This window comes from Diceros bicornis, chromosome 16 (assembly GCF_020826845.1).
Source record: "Diceros bicornis minor isolate mBicDic1 chromosome 16, mDicBic1.mat.cur, whole genome shotgun sequence".
Lineage (NCBI taxonomy): Eukaryota > Metazoa > Chordata > Mammalia > Perissodactyla > Rhinocerotidae > Diceros > Diceros bicornis.
The window spans coordinates 28,203,020-28,229,055 of NC_080755.1; the positions used below are offsets into that span (position 1 = coordinate 28,203,020).

Consider the following 26,036-nt stretch of genomic DNA (forward strand, 5'->3'; position numbering starts at 1 on the left):
TATACTGCAAAGCTATAGTAATTAAAACAGTATGGTACTGGCATAAAAACAGACAAATGGAACAGAATTGAGAGTCCAGAAATAAACCCTTGTATATACCGTCAATTAATATTTGACAAGGGAGCCAAGAACACTCAATGGGGAAAAGATAGTGTCTTCAACAAATGGTGTTGGGAGAACTGGATAACCACATGCAGAAAAATGAAATTGAAACTCTATCTTACATAACTCACATAAATTAACCTGAAATGGATTAAAGACTGAAACATAAGACCTGATACCATAAATCTTCTAAAAGTAAACATAGGGAAGAAGCTCCTTGACATTGGTTTGAGCAATAATTTTTTGGGTATGACACCAAAAAGCACAAGCAACAAAAGCAAAAATCAACAAGTGGGACCTACATCAAACTAAAAAGCTTCTGTGGAACAAAAGAAACCATCAACAAAATGAAAAGACAAACTACAGAATGGGGGAAAATATTTGCAAACCACATACACAATAAGCGGTTAATATCGAAAATACATAAAGAACTCATACAACTCAATAACAAAAAACATACAATCTGATTTAAAAATGGGCAGAGGAACTAAATATACAGTTTTTCAAAGAAGACATCCAAATGTCCAACAGGTACATGAAAAGATGCTCAACATCACTAATCATCAGGGAAATGCAAATCAAAACCACAATGAGATACCACCTCACACCTCTTAGAAAGGCTCTCATCAAGAAGACAAGAGATAACATGTTGTAAGAATGTGGAGATAAGGAAACCCTTGTACACTGTTGGTGGGAATGTAAATTGGTTCATACACACACACAATGGAATATTCAGCCATGAGAAAGAAAGAACTCTTGCCATTTGCAACCACATGGATGGACCTTGAGGCCATTATGCTAAGTGAGATGTCAGAGAAAGGCAAATACTGAATGATATCACTTATATGTGGAATCTAAAAAAGCCAAACTCATAAAAACATATTGTAGAATGGTGGTTACCAGGGGCTGGGGGGGTGGGGGAACTGTTGTTTAAGGGTACAAACTTGCAACTAGTAGATAAATAAATCCTGGAGATCTAATGCACAACATGGTGATTATAGACAACAATCCTGTACTATAAACTTTCAAAAGGCTAAGAGACTAGATCTTAATTGTTTCTACCACAAAAAAGAAATAATTATGCGACATGATAGAGGTGTTAGCTAATGCCATGGTGGTAATCATATTGCAACATATAAATGTATCAAATCAACACATACTCTTTAAACTTACACAATGTTATATGCTAATTATATTGCAATAAAAACAAATTTAAAAAATTTGTCCACATTTACAATTACCCAAAACTATGAAGGAAACAATGACTCATGTGAAATACAAAGTATTTATGCTGAAAGATTCTCATTATTATCCTTTTAGTTAATAAACTTTGGAGGTAAAAATATAGATTCAAGAGACACAGAATTTTAAGAAGCAGTGTTTGGAGATAGTTTTTGCCTGCCTTCCCTCAATGATTTCTTTTCAAATATTTACTTTGCTTTGTCAAAAATCAAGAGATTTAAAAGTTAAGCGCAATCATCTTCGTGAACCTAGATAAAATATTTTCCTGTACGTGAAGGGAAACAGGGTTGATGGATTTCCACGGAGGTTAATGCTCTCCTTCAATTTCTCACCTTTATTTATTTATTTATTTTTGTGAGGACGACCAGCTCTGAGCTAACATCCAATGCCAACTCTCCTCTTTATTCCGAGGAAGATTGGCCCTGGGCTAACATCCGTGCCCATCTTCCTCAACTTTATATGGGACGCTGCCACAGCATGGCTTGACAAGTGGTGCATCGGTATGTGCCCGGGATCCGCACCTGTGAACCCCGGGCCGCTGCAGCAGAGCACGCACACTTAACGGCTGAGCCACCAGACCAGCCCCTCTCACCTTTATTTTTAAGTTGCATAGAAAGCAGAAGAAATTTTACCAGAAACAGAAGAAATCACAGAAACAGACCATAGCTGGACAGAGTGGTGGGAAAAGAATAGTCCATGGGAGATGAGGATATGAAAGATGGGGATATGAAAGAGGTAAGTATATTATAAACACACAAAAACACATCTGCTTTGAAAGATCACACCCAAAAATAAACATATTATGACCTTCCTCATAATTATAGACAAACTGTGTTTATAAATATGTTTTCAGGAACAAAGTGTTAAGAAAACATGATTATTGCTAGAACATTGCCCCAAGGAACAATACAGAGAGAATAATTTATATTGCCAGTAACAGGAATGAGGAAAAAATTCCTGAATTGAGAATAGTGTACAAGCTCCCTTTAGATACATTCAGAGTACTCAAGAGGATTATATTCCCTAATGGGTTTAAATTACCAGAAATAATTTGTTTCTCCCTGTGACCGTTGAGATATTGCCCAGAATGTTAGTCATCACACATTTAATTTTGTAATCATTTGTTAATTCTGAATTTGAGTGAGTGGACCAAACACCAACTCAGGAGGCAGAGTTGCACTGTGTGGATTCATATTCAAACACATATACTTTCACCAGTTCTAGCAACTGTACATGGATGGAGGAGAGCTTTCAGAAAAAGCATTCATGTGTTAGTCAAGAGCCAAATGTCACTTAAAGTGACATGTACCTTGAAATCATAAAAGGAAATATTAGCATTACAATTGTAATCATATTTGGCATTTGAAATTTTTAACATGAAGGAAAAAAATAAGGCAACTTTGGCCTTGTTGCCCTCTTGGAGAGATTCAGGCAGACAGACCCAAGGTCTCTAGTGAGGCTAGGGAAGCAGCTTGGTGCCTATTTCAGGAAGACGCCTCAGTACCTGAACCCAGGAAAGAGGAATGTAGAAAATGGCTAATTCAATTTCCACTTAGAGAGTGATATTTCTGACTTCCTAGAAAAGTAGAACATTCTGAACTCCCCAAGAGAGCTTCTTCCTGACTAGCAGAGGGCTGGCAAGGCCAGTAAAATTTAACTGGTTTGTTCAGATAGATTCCCAGAGCACATGTCAAAGTTCAAAGGAGGTTGAATAAGGAAAACAACCGAAGCCAACCATAACGAACTCATGCCACCTGGAAAGCCCCTGATTGGTATACCAGCAGGCTCAAGAAGAAAGGTCTCAGAATACTAATGGAGTCTTCTTTTTCATTCTTTCCCTTCAGTGAGTAGGTACAAACACAAAATCCTCCCAAGGATCTTAAGAGTATGTAAAGATCTATTTTACTATAGAGAACAGGCTTTTAGGAGGCTGCTGCCAGAAAAGCCTGATCAATATTGAACTGTAAAACCAATTACAAGTGCTGGGTAGTCCCAGGAAAACACAGGTGCCATTCATTTCTCTTTTCAGAGCCCTTTCCCCGAGGCTCCCTGACCTACAGAAACCTGGTGAAAGATCTGAGGGCTCAATCAGATAAACTGCAAGTTGCTTCATTTTATTTTGCAGTTAATTCATATCATTTTCTTTTCAATTTTCCAGCAGATGATTAACATAATTTCTGATCATTAAAATTTATAAATAAGCATCATCTTTCTGAAACTCTATGTATCTCGATACATATGTGTGTAAATCACTCACAGTCTCAGTTGAGTTCTAGGTTATTATCATAATACACATGGAAAAGCTTGAAGAAATGAATTCAGCGGCAAAATTTTGGTCACATTTCAAATATTTTGAGTTTGGGCTTGCTTTCTCTAAACATCACACAATTTCAAATTCTGTCACAATGAAATTCTTTTAAAATTTGTTTTGTTTCTAGTTTTAAAGTCATCCCAGCCTACGCCAAAGAGGTTTTCTATTCTTCTCAGAACCCTGAAATAACTGAAAGTTATTTAAATGCCGAGTAGCTTGAATTAAAAGTATTACTTTTAATACTTTTAATGGGTATTCTTAAATACCCATTTTTAAATACCCATTCTTAAATACCCATTCTTAAAGAATCACCATTAAAGTTTCCAAAAGGTTATTTACTGAACTCACTTATTTCATTGAGGAGTGAATGATACATACATAATTGAATGCAAAGAGCCTGATGGAATAAATGTAGAAAAGGTTTTCTGCAGTAATAAAACCATCCACAGACCAATGTGTGAGAAGAATAGAGTCTAGAATCAGTACTGTCCAACAGGAATTTCTGTGGTGATGGAAATGTTCTTCTGTGCTGTTCAGTACAGTGGCCACTCACCACTTTGGCAATTGAACACTTGACATGTGTCCCGGTGTGACTGAGGAACTGAATTTTAGATTTTATTTAATTTTAATTAATTTCAATTTCAATAGCAACATACATGTGACTAGTGACTATCATATTGGATAGCACAGATGTCAATAAACTTATATTTGAAAGAAAGGGAAAACAATCAAAATAAGGATACAAATGGGTAGAGTTTAAAGTAGGAAAATATCCTAAGTCAGGCCATCAAAGAAACACACGTGGGAGAAATGGGCTTACTAAGCATAGTCACAAGTAGGACACAGTGATGGAAAAAATCTCTAGATACAAATGAAGTTTCCACCACATGCTGTAGAATATGATTTGACAACTCAGGTTTATTGGAACTCTATTGAGATATAACAACTGCATAATCCCAATTACGCTGACTTCAGTTAGATCACACAGTCACCTTTTTGCACATATTATGTTATCATCATGTGGCTCTTCCCCTTGTGTAAAGGGCACACAAATAAACTAGAGGGGATTGCTTAACATCTGTGAATCACTTTTAGGCTCTACTGTATAAAATCATTATCTACACAGTTTTACATAATAGGCTTTGTGTATTTTTCACACAACAGAAACACCCAGCTGGTCTCCTGGAGCAGGATGACAATGGTTCCCTCCCCACACATCTTGCATATGGCTGGCGAGCCAGAACAAGTTATTAAGAGGGTAAGGTAAAGGTAAAAAGTGAACCTTCCCAGTTCCCTGGGTAGCTATGGTCAACATTTCTTTCCTGAATCAGCAGACTTAAACTGAATACATTTTAAAACAGAATTTATGTGAGTATTTCAAAATATTTGTCTGACATTTTTGATATAAAATACCTTTCTTCCAATATTGTGCTCTTCAGGGTATTAAGAGAGAGAACAAACTTTAAGAAGTCATCCTCAGCTTCAACTGATTATCCCATGCTCAACTGGATTTAGATAATTTCTCCAAAGAGGCACAACATTTTATTGGAATGATTTCTTTCATTGAGTCATTCGTCTATCCATTTAATATTCATTGAGCACTAATATAAAGCCAATTACCTACTAACACTGGTGATAAAAAAGTCACCTCGCCTGCCCTCAAATTGTACACAGTTTGGTATAGAAAAGAGCACATAACAGACAGGTTAAATAAGAGATATGCCTAGGGTGTCATGGGAACATATAGGAAGAAATCTCAATGGGTGAGGCAACCAGAAAATTATCACAGAGAACGTAATAGTTGATATGAATCAGGTGCAGGGGAGGGCATTCCTGCATGAGATAACCCCAGAGACAGGCAATAGGATGTATGGGGATGAAGAATATATTTTTAAATAATTAAATATGAGGTTTTTTGGGATATCTAGATCAAGCTATCTGCTAAGCAACTGGATATAAAATCTGAAGCTCAGGACAAAACATGAGGGAGATATGCAGCTTTCGGTATATTGTGCAGTTGAAACCATGAGAGCTAGTGTGCTCTCCTTTGAGCAGGGTGCAGAACAAGAGGATTAAAGAGACAAGGGCAGGATGCTAGGAGACTCCCAGCATGGAGGGGCATGAGTAAAGAGAAAAAGCCCAGGAAGGCGGCAGGAGAAGCATTATCTAAGGAGAACAAGGTGACATAAGAGTGTATTATCACAGAAACCACAAGAGTGGATGTTTCAAGGCTCTAACCACCAACAGATTCAAATATACCCAAGAAATCTGGTAAGATAAAGGGCATAAATTATCTTTAGTTTGGCAATAAGTGGAATCACTGATAAACTTAACCTGACCAGTTTCAGCAAAATGGTGGGGAGAAGCCAGTTATAGCAGATTGAAGAGTGAATGGTAGATGAGAAGTGAAGACAGTAAGTGAACAGAAGCACTCCTTTCAGAAATTTCAGATGAGAAGGGATGTTTCAGAATGTCGATGCCTAGGGACAGCACTATCCACATACAGAGCCAGTCGTACCACTACGAACCAGCTCTAGTGTGGTGGTGAATCTTATGGCCAACCGTCTTTAGACTCAATTGTAGGCCCTGATCCAAAGCATCTTTATAGTCAACAATCCTGAATATTCGTGAGGTGATATCAAAGAAGATAATGGATGTAAAGATTCTGGCAAACTAGAAATTGCCACACAAATGTTAGTTGTTATGGTCCTTATTACTACAATTTTGTTTTGTTAGATTTTGTTCTGTATATCAGCCCAGTTTATATCAGAGTTGAAAAACAAATTGAAAAGTCTGCTCGATGGAGTTTGGGGAGAGGAAACATCAGTAGTTAACTTATGCATTATGCATATAATTTAGACTCAAGAGATCCAATGGATAACTGCAGTGAACCACAATTGCCCTCTTTAGACAGCTCAATGTGAACTTCCTGGTAGAAAGGAAGCATTCCAAAGTCCCATGTAATCAGATGTGATAATAACGGGAGGATTGGCTGCTTGCTTCTCATTTTAGTTGGATAATTTGAATAAATTCTCTATACAAATTGTAACTGCTGTCATTTTGATAACACGCCAACTTGAGAATTTGGATTGTTGGATGCAGACTCATGCCAGCTCTAAACAAATGGAGGTTGGCTAATGAAGGATTTGAAGGGCACCCTTTCCATGCTATGAAGTCTCCAACAAGGGCAAGCTTTTCCCATTGCTACTGTATTCCGAATTAAGCAGGAATTTATAAAACTCTTTGGAGCCTTCCTCTTTCACCTACAGAATGCTCAAATTCAGTTTAATCTTTCTTCTTGCCTCTGATGCCTTTGCTTTATCTAAGATAAATCCTTCACTCCTGCCATCCAATAAACATAATTCTCTTTGCACCTTTTTGACTTTTGGCACTAAGTATTCTATTTTTAAAAATTTATTCATTCATTAAGATAATATGGTTGAGCACTTACTATATGTCTGACTTATTCAGGGGATGTAATAGTGAACAAGACAGAATTCCTGCTTTCAATGAGTGCATATCTATTTAGGGAAAAATATTTGAAAACGTATGTCACAACTCAGTGAGATAAGTGCTAGAATAAAGGCACATGCAGGAGTGATAATCTCCCCAAGGGGGGAAGGGTGGCAAGATGGAGTAAGGTTTCACAGAGGAAGCACTATTTCACAGAGTCTTAATGGATTTTGATGTTTAGACAAAAGAAGAAGAAATTTTATCTCTTTTTGATCTCTAAGTTTCTTGAGGTCAGTGATTCTGCCTTAGTCAACTTTATTTCTCTTAAAGTACTGAGGGTAGAGCCCTCATGAATGGGATTTGTACCCTTATGAGAGAGACCTCAGAGAGCTCCCTCTTTCCTTCCACCTTGTGGAGACATAGTGAAAAGACGGCCCATCTATGAACCAAGAAGCAGGCTCTCGCCAGACACCAAATCTCCTGGCACCTTGATCTTGGACTTTCGAGCCTCTAGAACTGTGAGAAATAAATGTTTGTTGTTTAAGCCACCCAGTCTATGGTATTTTTGTTACAGCAGCCCAAACAGACTAAGTACCTATTACAGAGATTTGAACATGAGAGCCCAAAAATATTTGTTAAATTAAATTCAAATGCTGTTATTAAGGTGTCCTTTTTCTTCTGCTTTCACATTCTTCTTGAACATAGTACAATCTGCAGGGTTCATCTTTTTTTTTTTTTTTTTGGTGAGGAAGATTGACCCTGAGCTAACATCTGTGCCCATCTTCCTCCATTTTGTATGTGGGACACTGCCACAGCATGGCTTGATGAGTAGGACGTCGGTGCATGCCCCGGATTCGAATCTGTGAACCCTGGGCTGCCGAAGCAGAGCATGTGAACTTAACCACTACACCACCAGGCCAGGCCCAGGATTCATGTTCTTATATTAGTTTAAAAGGTTCTACAAACATTGTATCTCCTTCAATCTTTGCCCTCCTATTTATGCTGCCAACCCACATCATACTTCTCGGTTTCTCTGTTAATGGTTTGAATTCTGATTGTCTTCATCTGCTTTATAAATTAAGTCAGATGTGTAGCTAATTCAGCTTGGTCTCTTGTAAGTTGCTGCTTCCTTCCACACTTTTCAGAAGATCTCTACAAATCCTAAAATCAAGAATTCTCAAACTGGATTAACTAGAGATGTCAGCCATCAGATATGATGTTGGCATCTCATAATGCTAATCTGCTATGTCCTTTTTAGCTCTCATGATTTATGTATATGTATGTAGTTTCTTTCTCTACAGCTCTAAATCTGTTACAGGGAATGACTATTCTGATGTCTTAAAAATGAAGGGACAAACTAAAGAGAATACCATTTTTAAAAGTCAGAATGTTTGGCATTCTCAGAATTTATGAAGAAAGTCCCCAAATAAAGGAAATCATGGGCCTGATCAATCCTGCCTTTCTGTGATTAAAACAAGCAAAAACAAACAAAATCAAAACAGCAGTAGCCAATACCACTATTACAGGTAGCATGTGTTTTTGAGGAGATCAGTTATTTAGAGCTCCTTCACGACATGGAATTAACCATTTCCCTTGCTACCATTACTATAGCTAGAGCCCTTTGTCAAAAGTGAGCTAGAGAAATTCTCTTTGGTTTAAGTCTAGAGCTGTTATCTGCCAAGACTAGTCTTTTGCCTTTTTTTTTTTTTTTTAAACTCAGTTACACTCAGCCCAAAGCCAATGCCCAAAGAAAGCCACATCATTTTTAACTTGCTGCATGCCATCCTGGTTATTCTGCTACTCCTGTTTCTCCTCAGCAGTACACAGTCTGAATTGTTCCAAGTTATTTTTTGCTGTGTCCTTAAGAGATCTTTATCTCATCACTCGGAAAGCCAAAAGATGTATTAACTAGACACTCAAAAAGTCAACCTATGTGACCTTGAGCAAGTCACCTAACTTTCCTGGCCTATTTCTTTCTTTCTAGCCTTTTATTTTTTGGTGAGGAAGATTGTCCCTGAGATAAGATCTGTGCCAGTATTCCTCTATTTTATGTGGGACGCTGCCACAGCATGGCTTGATGAGTGGTATGTTGGTCCAGGGCCTGGGATCCGAACCTGTGAACCCTGGGCCACTGAAGCAGAGCGCGTGAACTTAACCACTACACCACCAGGCCAGCCCCCCTTTATAGCCTTTAAAAAATAAAGAGGTTGCTATCAAATTATTTTTCAAGTCCCTTTAGACTCTATTATTCTATGATAGTGAAGAATTTGAGGGAAAGACTTAACAGACAAGAGGGACCTCACCATAGTACCATAGTACATTCAGACTGCAAATTTATAAAAACTGCTTTCAACCACTTATATGTATCCATACCTGGAATCTATACCAGATTTCGTATATGACTTTTGAGTACGACTGAACAATATGATCGAGGAATGGATACAAATGTATTCTGATTATGTGTGTGTGTATATACTTATATATACACGTGTGTGTGTGCGCATTGTGGTACATGATTCAAAGGACAAATTCCAGATGCTATGAGACTTATGACTATATTTGATCTAGACTTGGAGTCCAGGATTTAAAAGATGAGCAATAAATGATGTGGGGGCAAAAAAGGCAGGTCCAAGAAAACTTCAGGTGGGTGGACATTGAGGGATGAAGGGCTGGATAATGTCATTTTGCTAAGAACAACGAGAGCCCATAGAAGGGTTTTAGATAATGAAGTGATGTGAGCAGGTTTTATTTTTTTTTCTTAAAGATTACTTTAGTGGCTCTGTGGAAAATGGGTTGAAGGGCAAGAAAAATTTTTGGAGCCCTGCTCATTAATAATTTATAGTAAAATTTTTCCTTTAAATTCCCTCTCAGTTTTTACTCATGATTGGCAGTTGTCCCAAAGTTCTGTCTTCTTTTCTCAAAAAACTCTCAAAATACTCTCACTTGTATCTTTAGTCTTTTCCTTCTTTGTATATATTATCCTTCTTCCCACTAGTAGTTTTCTGCCTTTTTCATGAAAACACAATGCTTCCTCCAACTTGCTAAATAAATCAACGGAGTAAGGTGGGGCACTAAACATACGTAGTCCCTCAGGACCCTGTGCTCAGAAAAGTCCCATGCTTTTAATGTTCTGTTGTCACCATCTTGAAATTCTTACTTTTAATTTTTTTTATTTTTTGTTTATTGCAGTAACATTGGTTTATAACATTGTATAAATTTCAGGTGTACATCATTATACTTCTATTTCTGCATGGATTACATCATGTTCACCACCTAAATACTAATTACAACCCATCACCACACACATGTGCTGAATTATCCCTTTCGCCCTCCTCCCTCCCCCCCTTCCCCTCTGGTAACCACCAATCCAATCTCTGTCTCTATGTGTTTGTTTATTGTTGTTATTATCTACTACTTAATGAAGGAAATCATACGGTATTTGACCTTCTCCCTCTGACTTATTTCACTTTGCATAATACCCTCAATGTCCATCCATGTTGTCACAAATGGCTGGATTTCATCATTTCTTATGGCTGAGTAGTATTCCATTGTGTATATATACCACATCTTCTTTATCCATTCGTCTCTTGATGGGCACTTAGGTTGCTTCCAAGTCTTGGTTATTGTGAATAACGCTGCAATGAACACAGGGGTGCATGTATCTTTACGCATTGGTGTTTTCCAGTTCTTTGGATAAATACCCAACAGTGGAATAGCTGGATCATATGGTAGTTCTATCCTTGATTTTTTGAGGAATCTGCATACTGTTTTCCATAGTGGCTGCACCAGTTTGCACTCCCACCAGCAGTGTATGAGAGTTCCCTTCTCTCCACATCCTCTCCAACACATGTTGTTTCCTGTCTTGTTAATTATAGCCATTCTGACGGGGGTGAGGTGATATCTCATCGTAGTTTTGATTTGCATTTCCCTGATAGTTAGTGATTTTGAACATCTTTTCATGTGTCTGTTGGCCATCTGTATATCTTCTTTGGAGAAATGTCTGTTCAGGTCTTTTGCCCATTTTTTAATTGGGTTGATAGTTTTTTTGTTGTTGAGATGCATGAGTTCTTTATATATTTTGGAGATTAAGCCCTTATCAGATGTATGGTTTGCAAATATCTTCTCCCAATTGTTAGGTTGTCTTTTTGTTTTGTTGATGGTTTCCTTTGCTGTGCAGAAACTTTTTAGTTTGATGTAGTCCCATTTGTTTATTTTTTCTATTGTTTCTCTTGCCCAGTCAGACATGGTGCTTGAAAATATGTTGCTAAGACTGACGTCGAAGAGTGTACTGTCTATGTTTTCTTCTAGAAGTTTCATAGTTTCAGGTCTTACATTCAAGTCTTTAATCCATTTGGAGTTAGTTTTTGTGTATGGTGTAAGGTAAGGGTCTACTTTCATTTTTTTGCATGTGGCTATCCAGTTTTCCCAACACCATTTGTTGAAGAGACTTTCTTTTCTCCACTGTATGTGATTGACTCCTTTGTCAAAGATTAGCTGTCCATAGATGTGTGGGTTTATTTCTGGGCTTTCGATTCTATTCCATTGATCTGTGTGTCTATTTTTGTGCCAGTATCATGATGTTTTGGTTACTATAACTTTGTAGTATATTTTGAAATCAGGGAGTGTGATACCTCCAGCTTTGTTCTTTTTTCTCAGGATTGCTTTAGCTATTCGGGGTCTTTTGTTGTTCCATATAAGTTTTAGGATTCTTTGTTCTATTTCTGTGAAAAATGTTGTTGGAACTTTGATAGGGATTGCATTGAATCTATAGATGGCTTTAGGAAGTATGGACATCTTAACTATGTTAATTCTTCCAATCCAAGAGCACGGAATATCTTTCCATTTCTTTGTGTCTTCTTCAATTTCTTTCAGAAATGTTTTATAGTTTTCGGTGTACAATCTTTCACCTCTTTGGTTAAGTTTATTCCTAGGTATTTTATTCTTTTTGTTGCAATTGTAAATGGGATGGTATTCTTAATTTCTCTTTCTGCTACTTCATTGTTAGTGTATAGAAATGCAACTGATTTTTGTATGTTGATTTTGTATCCTGCAACTTTGCTGTATTCGTTTATTACTTCTAAAAGTTTTCTGGTGGATTCTTCAGGGTTTTCTATATATAAAATCATGTCATCTGCAAATAGTGAGAGTTTCACTTCTTCCTTTCCAATTTGGATCCATTTTATGTCTTTTTCTTACCTGATTGTTCTGGCTAGGACTTCCAGTACTATGTTAAATAGGAGTAGTGACAGTGGGAATCCTTGTCTGGTTCCTCTTAGAGGGATAGGTTTCAGTTTTTCACCATTGAGGATGATGTTAGCTGTGGATTTGTCATATATGGCCTTTATTATGTTGAGGTACTTTCCTTCTATCCCCATTTTATTCAGAGTTTTTATCATAAATGGATGCTGTATCTTGTCAAATGCTTTCTCTGCATCTATTGAGATGATCATGTGATTTTTATTCTTCATTTTATTAATGTGGTGTATTACATTGATTGATTTGCGAATGTTGAACCATCCCTGCATACCTGGAATAAATCCCACTTGATCATGGTGTATAATCTTTTTAACGTATTGTTGTACGCGATTTGCTAGTATTTTGTTGAGGATTTTTGCATCGATGTTCATCAGTGATATTGGCCTGTAATTTTCTTTTTTTGTATTGTCCTTGTCTGGTTTTGCTATCAAGGTAATGTTGGCTTGTAGAATGAGTTAGGGAGCTTCTCCCCCTCCTCAATTTTTTGGGAGAGTTTGAGAAGGATAGGTATTAAGTCTTCTTTGTTTGGTAGAATTCACCAGGGAAGCCGTCTGGTCCTGGACTATTATTTTTGGGGAGGTTTTTGATTACTGTTTCGATCTCCTTACTGGTGATTGGTCTATTCAAATTCTCTACTTCTTCTTGATCCAGTTTTGGAAGGTTGTATGATTCTAAGAATTTATCCATTTCTTCCAGATTGTCGAATTGGTTGGCATATGGCTTTTCATAGTATTCTCTTACAATCTTTTGTATTTCTGAGCTGTCTGTTGTAATTTCTCCTCTTTCATTTCTGATTTTACTTATTTGTGTCTTCTCTCTTTTTTTCTTGGTGAGTCTAGCTAAAGGTTTGTCAATTTTGTTTATCTTTTCAAAGAACCAGCTCTTGGTTTTATTAATTTTTTTCTATTGTTTTTTAGCCTCTATTTTATTTATTTCTGCTCTGATTTTTATTATTTCCCTTCTTCTACTGATTTTGGGCTTTGTTTGTTCTTCTTTTTCCAGTTCCTTTAGGTGCATTGTTTATTTGAGATTTTTCTTGTTTGTTGAGATAGGCCTGTATTGCTATAAACTTCCCTCTTAGAACTGCTTTTGCTGTATCCCATAAATTCTGGCATGTCGTATTTTCATTTTCATTTGTCTCCAGGTATTTTTTGATTTCTTCTTTGATTTCTTCATTGACCCAGTTGTTGTTCAGTAGCATTTTGTTTAATCTCCCTGTATTTGTGGCTTTTCTGATTTTCTTCCTATAGTTGATTTCTAGTTTCATACTGTTGTGGTCAGAAAAGATGCTTGGTATTATTTCAATCTTCTTAAATTTATGGAGACTTCTTTTGTGGCCTCACATGTGATCAATCCTGGAGAATGTTCCATGTGCATTTGAAAAGAATGTGTATTCTTTGGTTTTTGGATGGAATGCTCTGTATATATCTACTAGATCCATCTGTTCTAGTGTGTCATTTAAGGCCAATGTTTCCTTATTGATCTTCTGTTTGGATGATCTATCTGTTGGTGTAAATGGAGTGTTAAAGTCCCCTACTATTATTGTGTTACTGTCTATTTCTGTTTTTATGTCTGTTAATAATTGCTTTATATATTTAGGTGCCCCTACATTGGGTGCGCAGATATTTACAAGTGTTATATCCCCTTGTTGGATTGTTCCCTTGATCATTATGTAATGCTCTTCTTTGTCTCTTTTTACAGTTTTTGTTTTAAAGTCTATTTTGTCTGATATGAGTATTGCTACCCCAGCTTTCTTTTCATTGCCATTTGCATGAAGTATCTTTTTCCATCCCTTCCTTTCAGTTTGTGAGTATCTTTAGGTCTGAAGTATGTCTCTTGTATGCAGCACATATATGGGTCTTGTTGTTTTATCCAATCAGCCACTCTATGCCTTTTAATTGGGGCATTTAGTCCATTGACGTTTAAAGTAGCTATTGATAAGTATGTACTTACTGCCATTTTTTAACTTTTTTTTTCTGAAATTCTTACTTTTTAATTCATAATTTTTAAATAAGAATTTCATTTGGCATTGGGCTCCCAAAATTACTTAGCCATTTATGGAGCAAAGATAAATTATTTTGGTTGTATTTGAGTAGGGGTGAGTAATATCCACTTTGTTCTATATTCTTCTATATGTCACTTCCAAGTCCAACGGTTTGCCCACTTCTCTTCATTTTCATTACCACCACAATAATCCAAGTTACCGTTCTTTTTCTGATATTACAGGAATAGTTAATATTAGGCAAAATTGACTTAAAAAAGTTACTAGTGATAAAGAGGGATATCTTACAATGATAAAAGAGTCAGTCCATCAAGAAAACATAACAATATAAACAATATATGCACCTAACAACAGAGTCCCAAAATAAATGAAACAAAACAGTCAGAAGGCAAAAGTAAACCAACAATAGTAGTTGAAGACTTCAATACCCTTCTTTCAATAATGGATATAAAAATGAGGTAGATGATCAATAAGAATATAGAAGACTTGAATCATACTATCAACCAACTAGGCCTAATACACATTTATGAAATAACCCACCACTAAGAGCTGAATACACATTTTTCTCAGGTACACATGGAACACTCTCCAGAATAGACCATAATCTAGGTCATAAAGCAAGCTTCGATAAACTTGAAAGGATTGAAATTATATAAAGTAGGTTGACACAATGGAATAAAATTAGAAATCATTAACAGAAAAAAATTGGGGGAAATTCACAAATACATGGCAGTTATGAAACATACTCCTAAATAACCAATGGGTCAAACAAGAAATGACAAAGGAAATTAGAAAATACTTTGAGGTGAATGAAAACAAAAACACAACATACTAGAACTTATGTGATGCAGATAAAGCAGTGCTTAGAAGGAAATTTATAGCTATAAATGCCTATACATAAAGAAAAAAAAAGACTTCAAAATAAATGTCTTAACTTTTCAGCTTAAGGCACTAGAAAATAAGAGCAAACTAAAGGTAAGCAAAATGAAGGAAATAATAAATATCGGAGTAGCAATCAATGAAATAGAGAATAGAAAAACAGTAGAGAAAGTCAATGAAACCAAAAGCTTGTTCTTTGAAAAGATCAAGAAAATTGACAAACCTTTAGCTAGAATCACCAAGAGAGGAGAAAACACTCAAATGATCAGCATCAGAAATGACAGAGGTAGCATCACTATTGACCTTACAAAAATAAAAAAGATTATGAAGGAAGAATACTACGAACAAATGTGTCAATAAATTAGATAATTTAGCCGAAATGGACAAATTCCTGAAAATGCACAAGCTACCTAAACTGACTCAAGAAGAAATAGACAATATTAGTAGACCTATAACAAGTAAAGAGATTGAGTTAGTAATCAAAAACCTGCCGGATAAGTACAGGCACAGATAGCGTCACTCCTGAATTCTACTTAACATTTAAAGAACACCACTACTTGCCAAACTCTTCTAAAAAATAGAAAAATATAGAATAATGTTTTAATAAAAACATTCCATCTACAATAGCATCACAAAGGGAGATACTTAGCAATAGAATTAACAAAAGAAATGCAAGCTTGTACTGTAAATACTACAAGACATAGCTGAGAGAAATTTAAAAAGATTAAAATAAGTAGAAAGACATCCCATGTTCAGTCTGTTATTTCCTCAAAATGTTAAACAGAGTTACCATATGTATGAACCAGCAATTCCCCTCCTAGGCATATACCCCAAAGAATTGATAACATATATACACAAACTTGTATATAAATGTTTATAGCAGCATTATTCATAGTAACCCAAGAGTGGAAAAAACCCAAGTGCCCATCAATTGATGAATGGGTAAACAAAATATGGCATATCCACAGAACAGAACATTATTTGGTAATGAGAAAGAATGAACTATTGATAGATGTTATAACATAGATGAACCTTCAAAACATCATGCTAAGTGAAAGAACCACATATTGTATGGGTTATTCATTTATATGAAATGTCCAGAATAGGAGAGTTTCTGGAGACAGAAAGTAAATTAGTGCTTACCAGGGGCTATCACTTACTTCAGTACTTGCTTCCTTTACACAGATTGTTAGCTCAGTGGTTTAAAATGTGGTCTCTGATGTAAGAATGCCTGTGTTCAAATCCTGGCTCCTTCCTTTATTAAGGAAGGACTTTGGGCAAGTCACTCAACCTCTCTGAGCCTCACAAAATAAGTTTTAATCATGCTAGAAAAAAAGGAAGTGGTGCCTAGGCATTATTTTTTCAAGTGGGGGCAAGTTCAATTTTATAAAAATTTTCCCCCAAATTGCAGAACATATCTCATAGGACTGTGTAAGGATTAAACAGAGGCTTCAATGACGTACCACAAGGACTCAGTAAGTTGTTGTTATTAATTGATGTTAAATAATTTAATAAATGATTTTTTTAATCTATAACAAAAAGTTTGTGTCAATAAAATCTTTGGTGAATATACTTTTTTCCCCCAAATTTTTGATTTGGTGGTTAAGTTCTGAACTACCTATCAGTTCTTACTTCTTATGTAAAATATTAAAACAGAAGTGTTAAGAGTTTCCAGCTTTATGAGCTAAAAAAAATGCTTAGCTTTGTTTATGTTTTCCTTTTCTGGTCTCGGACTTGCTCTTTCCTGCTGATTTGCTGTCCAAGTGAAAATAAGACTTGAAAACAGCTGAGAAAGCTCAGTAGCTTTTGAAAAACTGAATATACACTTGAAACTTAATTTATTTCCAAAATAAGCTGCTTTCTTTTTTTCCTTCCACTTGAGGATCCGCTCTTTTGAGCTGGAGGGCAATTGATACAGGCTAAAGCTCAGCGATCCCGTCCTTAGAGGACCTTTAATTTTTTGTTTGTTTGTTTATTGCAGTAACATTGGTTTATAACATTGTATAAATTTCAGGTGTACATCATTATACGTCTATTTCTGCATAGATTACATCATGTTCACCACCCAAATACTAATTACAACCCATCACCACACACATGCTGAATTATCCCTTTTGCCCTCCTCCCTCCCCCCTTCCCCTCTGGTAACCACCAATCCAATCTCTGTCTCTATGTGTTTGTTTGTTGTTGTTATTATCTACTACTTAATGAGGGAAATCATACAGTATAGGACCTTTAATTTTAAAGCAGATCAAAGAGCCCCAGCCTTCCAGTAGAGTCATTCCTGAACACACTCAGAGCATATTTCCAGGACTGTAAAGGTAAATGATTTTCTAGAATATACACTCATTTGACACTAATAATGCAATTCCCTCCCAAATATATTAAAAGCCCACCAATCCTAATTCAAATTTTCAAATTCAAATTGGTCTTTGTTTTCAGCCATGTTTGGTGGAAAAGGATAGGAAAAGTGTTTTTTAAAACAAAAAATACATTGAGTTCTCATGATACTACCAATTCAAATACAAGATTATGGAGTTTTTGCTTAAACTTATTGACTTTAACATCTGTATCTACTTTGCCCCCTGCTAAAAATCCCAGCTTTCACTGCACCAACATAATTACAAATTTGCTTTAAACCACAATACACAGACAACAGTCCCAAAATAATAATATGATTACTGAAAATAGTTTAAGATTTTTATGATAGGCTTGCATGCTGTGGAGTAGAGCTATAATTTTTGAGTTCCTCTCAATGGGGCTATGCCAACCACTTATTAAACAAAGTTCATTTGCATCATTTTTCTTTCAATATTAGGAATTCCTAAAATCAGTTTGTTTCATAATTATGTAAATATGTAAATTGTTCCAAAGTTACATTTACTAAACAAAATATAAAAACCAAGTATACTCAGAGAATTCTGGCTTACATTTCTTTCCCCATACTGATCTCCCCTATACCTGCCTCTATGTAAACTTCTTTTTAAATTATATAAATCATTCTTTAATGAATGTTAGCATGCCATAACTACTTTTCATCACATGGAGTATATAAAGACATTTTTTATTACTTTTTATTGCTGCATGTTACTCTCTTATTTGGATGCACTATAATTGAATCAACTAGCCATCTATCCATGGACATTTTTTTTGGTAATCCTTTTTTTTTTGCATTTATAAATAACACTGCAATGAATAGCCTTGTGCGTATGTCTTTTTGTATTTTATCCACTGTGTCTTTGAGACAAATTCCTAATAAGAGATTTCTAAAAGCATTGCTGGGTCAAATGGTAAATGCATATTTAATTTTTCTAGATATTGTCAAATCCCACTCCAATCTTTTGCATTTCTACAAGAAATGCATGAGAGTACTCATTTCCCCCACAGCCTTGTCAAAAGAATATTGTGTAAATATTTGGATTCAGATAGATAGATAGATAGATAGATAGATAGATAGATAGATAGAAAGAATGGGGTTGAGTAACTTTATATTTAAGAGACATTTGCATTGTCTTCTCTGGGAATTGTGTGTTCATATTTCTGGCCTTATTTTTTTTAACATATAGTTTTGGGTATTTCTTTCTTTTTAGAAGAACTTCATGTATTGGCCTATTAACTCTTGTAGTATAGGTAGCTAATAATTTTTCCAGTTTATCATTTATTTTTTTTACTTTGCTTATCATGTTTTTCATCTTGCAAAAGCTATTTGTGTGTGTGTGTGATGAAACTTATTTTTCCCTGGATTTTAAGTAGAGTTTAGGAAAGCTTTTCCTACAACTCAATTATAAGAAATTCACCCATGTATTTTATATCTAATATTTGTATGGCTTTATATTACACATTTGGAATTCATTTTGGTATACAAGTTCAAGAAATTCCTAAAAGTTTACCCAGTATGAGCTGGCCCAGTACACCACTCATTGCCGGTGGAGCACGCCACTGTCACTGACAAACTATTGGCTGGAGAGCCATGTGTTGTTTCAGTTTGTATGTTCTTAGGTGTATTGACTGTGTATGTTTCATGAAGTCAATAAAGTTCCTGGTACTTCAAATTTTCCAAATTGAAAACCTCTTTGAACATTGAAATAATGTGTTATTATTCTTGATGAATAGTACATTACAGCTTTGGGAGAAGAATGTATAACTATTTGGTAAAAAATTTGTGTATTTCTCTAGTTGAGGTTATTTTGAGCATAAAACAGCAATCATTCAGTTGCATAATAATGCTGCTACTTTCAGAAACAGTAACAGAATAGGGAGATATTCTTGGTGGGAGATGGACATTATATATTAAATGGTCCTGTTTTTAGCAGATTGGCACTATTTCTTATGACAGTATATTCATTTTCTTCTCTCAGGTTCAGAGACTTTACTACTCCCAAATGGACACACAAAAAAACACAATATAAAACAAAGACTCACCACTACTGGAAGCATCATTCAGATTCAGCAGTCCCCCTCCTAAGCCTCTGTAACTATGGTAACTGTAGGTCCCATTTCCGTTAATGTATAACACTTCCTGTGAGCCCGAAACAGCTGAGGTCGAGTAAGTGGCCTGGACTGCCTCTGGTTTACACTGTTTCTCAGCTGGAGCAGACTCATCCTGCAATGACAACAGCATTCCATTATTTATCAAATCACTTGTACTATTTCACCTTGAACAGGACTATCTTATTGTCACCTACATGTCTGTATTGAATAAGAAAAAAATCTATAGTCAACATTAAGTCAGCACATATGCACATTTTCAACAACTTTGCTAAAAACGAAAAAAGGAAAGCAAAGTAACAACGTAAGACAAATTGGAGATGAAGCAATTTACAATTTCCAACTGAATTTAAAATTATGTGAAGAGAGTTGTTCACAATAGCCAAGAGGTGGAAGAAACCTAAATGTCCATTGACAGATGAATAGATAAAGAAAAAATGGTAGATAAACATAATGGAATATTAGTCAGCCTTAAAAGAAGGAAATCCTATCATATCCTACAACATGCATGAAACTTGAGGGCATAATGCTAAGTGAAATAAGTCATTCACAAAAAGGGAAATATTGCATGATTCCACTTATGTGAGGTATCTAAAGTAGTCAAACACATGGAAACAGACAGTAGAATGGCAGTTGCAAGGGGCTGGGGGAGGAGGTGGGGGGAGTTGCTCACTGGGTGTAGAGTTTCAGTCATGCAGGATGGGGGACAGGGGATGGTGGTATAGGGGAGTCTGTTGCACAACAATGTGCGTGTGGTTAATATTGTACTGTACATTTGGAAATTGTTGGAAGAGTGAATTTTAAAATATTTAAAAAAAAGAACTAGCTAGGCTTAAAGTAATACATGAAGAGAAATTATAATTTGTAAAAAAACTTCTTTGCTGAATTTGGCTTTCTTGCAATCTTTTTTGCAGCCTGCTCCTTCCTTCCTTCCTCCCTCCCTCCCTCCCTCCTTTCCCTTCTTCTCTCCCTCCCTCCCTTTCTCTTTTTCTTTCTTTCTTTCTCTCTCTCTTTACCTCCCTCCCTCCCTCCCTGCCTCTCTCTCTTTTTATGTTATGGTTATAGCATAATTTATTGCGTGCGGACTCCACATTAGGCCCATTACATGCATCACAACCGCCTGGCAAAGATCTAAACAAACCCAGGCCTTTCAGGTTTTTCCTTTCTTAAGCTACACTAATGTCTACAATCTGTGCTTTAAAACTTCAGCCATGTCAAGTTGTAAGGACATTGAAATTAAAATTTGCAATAAATTGTATATATTTTCAATAGTAAAACAGAGTGAATGAATTTCCCTTCAGCTGTGAATTTATAAAGTCTAAAATATATACAACACATATGACATCACTTTCCTACTGCATTATTCATCTTTTCTTCTTTCTTTGTTTAAATAAGTAGTAATTATAAACAGATTTCTAGTGAATTCTTAGGAGTGTTTTTGTCATATTCAGAAGTATTTTGCAGCTCCTAAGTTTAGAGTACATGTTTAGGGAAGCAAGTAACTTGCAAATACATTTTTTGTGCCACCAAGTACTAGGAAAAGAGGAAACATGGAATAAGTTGCTCTATGGACCCAGTAATATTGTTATATTCAGAAGGATTCTAATCAATCAAAGCATCACCCTGACTATCAGAATTATGAATTTATCATTTTTCTCTTGTTCTCCTGATCTTTTCAACTCTAATTGATCTATTCAACTCTGACCATCACACCCAGTGTAGACTTCAGATACAAGATCTATGAGCTTTTCATCTTTTCATTTCTAGGTAAGTAAGATTATGAGATAGACAACAAAATTCTTCGATGTAAATTGAACTGAAAATAAGAAAATAATTTTCCCAGCATTGCTTTTGAAAAAAACATGAACTGACCTAAAGTGGTGCATGAACTGGAATGTCTGATTGTAATTCCCTCTTGCCATTTAAACCTTAGAAATTCCTAGGTGGGTGAATTATTTTATTTTATCCATTTTTTTTGTTGTTGTTGTTGAGGAAGATTTGCCCTGAGCTAACATCTGTTGCCAATCTTCCTCTATTTTGTATGTGAGCCACCACTACAGCATGGCCACTGATAGAAGAGTGGTGTAGGTCCACGCCTGGGAACCGAACCCTGGGCTGCCAAAGTGGAGCGTGCTGAACTTAACCACTAGGCCACCAGGTTTGCCCGGGTGAATTAGTTTAGAATAACACTTTTCCTGGGAGAAACTGCACTAAGGAAGAGACCCAGATAGAATCAAATTTTGCTGGTATCACTAGCTCTACTATTTGGACTGGGAAGTCAGCAAGTTCCAGATTTTTCTTTCTTTTAATTCTGAAACTTACTCTTTGCTAGTAGTAAGTACCCAGAGATGGTGGGTTTTAGACTGTGGTTCTCTAATAAAGAAGATATCAGGCCTTCACCAAATTTACCACTGGTAATAGGGCCTTTTCTAAAGACACAGCAATATATATATATATATATATATATATATATATATATATATACATTTTTTTTTTTTTGGTACTATGATGACATTTTTTTTTTTTTTTTTTTTTTTTTTTTTTTTGTGAGGAGATCAGCCCTGAGCTAACATCCGCCAATCCTCCTCTTTTTTTTTTGCTGAGGAAGACGGCCCTGGGCTAACATCTGTGCCCATCTTCCTCCACTTTTATATGGGACGCCGCCACAGCATGGCTTACCAAGCAGTGCGTCGGTGCGCGCCCGGGATCCGAACCAGCGAACCCCGGGCCGCCGCAGCGGAGCGCGCGCACTTAACCGCTTGCGCCACCGGGCCGGCCCCACTATGATGACATTTTATATTACAGATAGTAAGGGAGCTTAAATAATCTACAGTATTGACGATGCTATTTCCAGGAATCTTTTGTTGCTGGAAGTACATGCCATAATAAATAGGTCTGAAGTAAATAATCATACTAATTACCATGCCATTGTGAACAAGAATTATTAATAAAGCAATATTAGTGGAGCAGAAACACATCCATTATTAGAATCTTAGAATCTGTAACCAACTCTCTTTTAAATGGCATGTTACAATGATAGTGTGAGTGGAAAATGGTCAAACCAATAATGACTACACCTCATGCAGAATCCAAAAGTCTTTGATAAGGTACAATGAAATGGTGTCTCATCTAGGAGTGCCAAGCTCCTCCCTCCCTGGGGACTGAGATGGTCATAAATAGATATATATATTATATATCATCATCATATATATAATGTATATTCATATATATCATCATATATATAATATATATATATTCCTCCAGACTAGAATATAGACATGTCTTATATATTCATTCAGTTTATCAGAAAATTGATGGATGAATCTGTGATGTTTACACGGATTAACTTTTTTCATGCACACAACTTGTATTTTCTATAAAGTAGTAGATTTCAAACTACTCTCTATGGAACTGTAAGGCTTTGGGGAAAATGCCTGAGTCTTCCTGAGATTATGGGGCAAGGGCATACAGATGTGATTTCACACTGTGTCCTTCCTCTTTACCCAGACTAGCAGCTCTGCTTTGCTCTACTCCACACTTGTAAAATCACCGCATCTAAAACATTATGAAAACCACTAGGCTGTGAAGTATTCTTTCTGTCAAGACATGTAGCTATTGAAACTCGGAAAGAAGACAGAATATTATATACTTCAAAGCAATTTTGAGGTCCTTGGGAAGGGGCTGAAATCAAACAATTCCAGCCTTAGTGTAACTTTCCAGTTTCTTTTCTGAAAATAACTTGGGCAACATGATAAAATTTGAGTTTCTAGTTTGGGAAAATTGGTGGCTCTTCTGAAACATACCAGATATTTTTCTGTTTTTTAAAAATGGCAATAAAATACACTCACAGGAGAAAAGTTTCTTAATGATGAATAAAAAGAGAGAAAGGAGACAGCATTGTCTCCACAATATTTTCTCTTTGATTCTTTGTATGATAAAATTAATTTGTATTATTAAACATGCTATTTTTAAAATTTGCCTCAGTCTTTTGTTATTAACTATTACTCCAAACCACAGTAACTGCGCTGAGCAGGCAGATAATTAATTCCATTAATAATCAAAACAGGCCTTGTAGGGAGTCATTTGTATTCAAACCCAGATTTGCATTATTAAAGTGCTTGGTAGTCCACTATATGTTGAGAAATACAACATATGAAAATTCTAATAAAATCTAGTCTGTTGTGTCTTTTGGGCAAAAGTTTAATATAAAGTTAATTCATGTTTATCTCTTGAATGATTATTATTATTTGTTTCAAAGAAGCATAGATTTTAATGACATAGAAAAATAACCGCTGGATATCACATTTTATCTCTGTAAGCAACTTTTAATAATCATTAGCTCCCAAAGTTCTCCAAGCTGACAGTTTGCCCCCTGGGTTGCTGTGAAGATTATTTTCAAAAGAGGATAATATTAATATGTTACAGACTGCATATCTAGGCAATGAAATAAATTTTATTCATCAAAAAACAGAAAAAATCCGATCCTAGCCTTTATGAGACATATTTCAAATTTTCTTTAAAAAATTCCATAAAAATAAGATAGCATCAATGATTAAATGACCACCAGCAGTATACTACATAATGGAGAGTTGTTTTGATTTAGATTTCTTTGATTAAAAATATAGAACAGATTAAAGAAACACGGTGACTTCTATAATTAGGCTCTGGCCTTATTGATAAGTATTTCCTTGATGTATATATGTATTTCATATTTTTAAAAAATGGGCTTATAATAAGATGGGTGATTACTTATAGATGGAGGGCAAGATTGAGAATGGTTTTGAAGAGCAGACATTGTCTACTCATGACCCTCCCGTTGACACACTAATTGAACAGACTGGTTTGTGCTCTTTCATACTGTATCCATAGAAACTTGACAGAGACAAACTTGAGTTTGCTGAACGTAATCTAGTACTTGGGCCACGCAGTTTGAATTCCTAACTCACTGCAGATGCCTAAGGAATCCTTTACACAAGTACCTTAGATAGACATGTTTTGTTAAATGAAATTTGATTGTTTCCACTCAACTTTTTGACAGTAGGTTTCAAATAAATTGGCAAGGAAAATGTTATACATTGCCTTTACTATATCTCCCAAGAATTCCACTTTTTCTTAGACTAAACATCCTCTACCATCTATTAAATATGCTGTATATTTTCACCAACTTTTCTCTGTCTATAAAGATAATTAGAAAACTCCAACAAAATTTACTGCTAGATTCAATAATTCAGATACCTTTCTTCTGTTTGCCCTTTACCTTACATTGTGATAGCACTTGGAGTTTGCAAGGCATCATCACATCAATATCGAATTTCATTTTTATTTCATCATTGAGATGGTCAGGGTACTAATGATCCACCTTTTTAAGGTAAAGACACTTGCACAGACCTCAAACAAGCTTATCACTGCAAAATAGTACACACATGGATAATTCAGGTGTCAATTTGTCTGAAATTTCTATAAGATTGTTACTGGATTTCTCCTCTTTTTACATGTTCTTTATAGTCTATATGACATATATAGTCTATATGGCATTTTTACTTAAGGTACTGATCTAAATTTCTCCTTTGCTCTATTAGTACAGATGGGGTGAGGGAGTACAAATTATTTCACATATAAATTACTAGAAAACATCTCTACCTTCTAAAAGTGTCTCTTCTTCCACTTGATAGCAAGTGTTCCAGAACTAAGTACCTTGCTAAGAGTTTCCAGGGAAATTCACAGAAGATCTGAGAGAACCAGAGCTCCCACTTAAAATGCTTTCCTGCTAAGAAAAAAAACTGTCTGCACTTAAAGTAAATGTGCTTATTACTTGGGATGATGAGAAGTGATTTGTGATGCCATCAAAACACACACACACTCACATATATAACAACACTCAGGAAGTAATTTCTTTCATATAGTTAAGAGCTCTCCCTGCAGTCTCCTCCACTTGCTGGCCATACCAATGATTAAGATGCCAACACAGAAAATTGTTCTTCACAAAGATGTTTCCAAACCCACTAAGACAGATAATAAGGAAAGACATGTTTCAACTAATTTTAAGTAGCCTAATGATAAGATTTGAAATAACAGAGCAGCTAGATTGAGTTTGTTTTTGACTTTGACTTTAGAAACCAAAATCACAGCAGGATGGCTGTTACCCAGAGTTTTACCAAACTCTTCGAAGAACAGGTTATCACATTAACAAACTCTATTTACACACACACACATATGCTCACATGATTTATCAATAGTAAAGGTTTCAGAACTATGGGCTTAAAGGGAAATACAAAATATATACAGTCCCCAACCCAGTGTGAA

General features: G+C 35.7%; 1 protein-coding gene across 3 annotated transcripts in view; it reads right to left on the minus strand.

Annotated features, from left to right (window-relative positions):
* NOL4 (nucleolar protein 4) overlaps nt 1-26,036 on the minus strand; it is a 432,326-nt gene that overhangs the window by 23,872 nt on the left and 382,418 nt on the right. For all 3 annotated transcript variants that reach the window (XM_058556965.1, XM_058556968.1, XM_058556967.1), the window contains one exon: nt 19,668-19,848. In XM_058556965.1, coding sequence (XP_058412948.1) covers nt 19,668-19,848 — 181 coding nt within the window. The remainder of the gene's footprint in view (nt 1-19,667; nt 19,849-26,036) is intronic.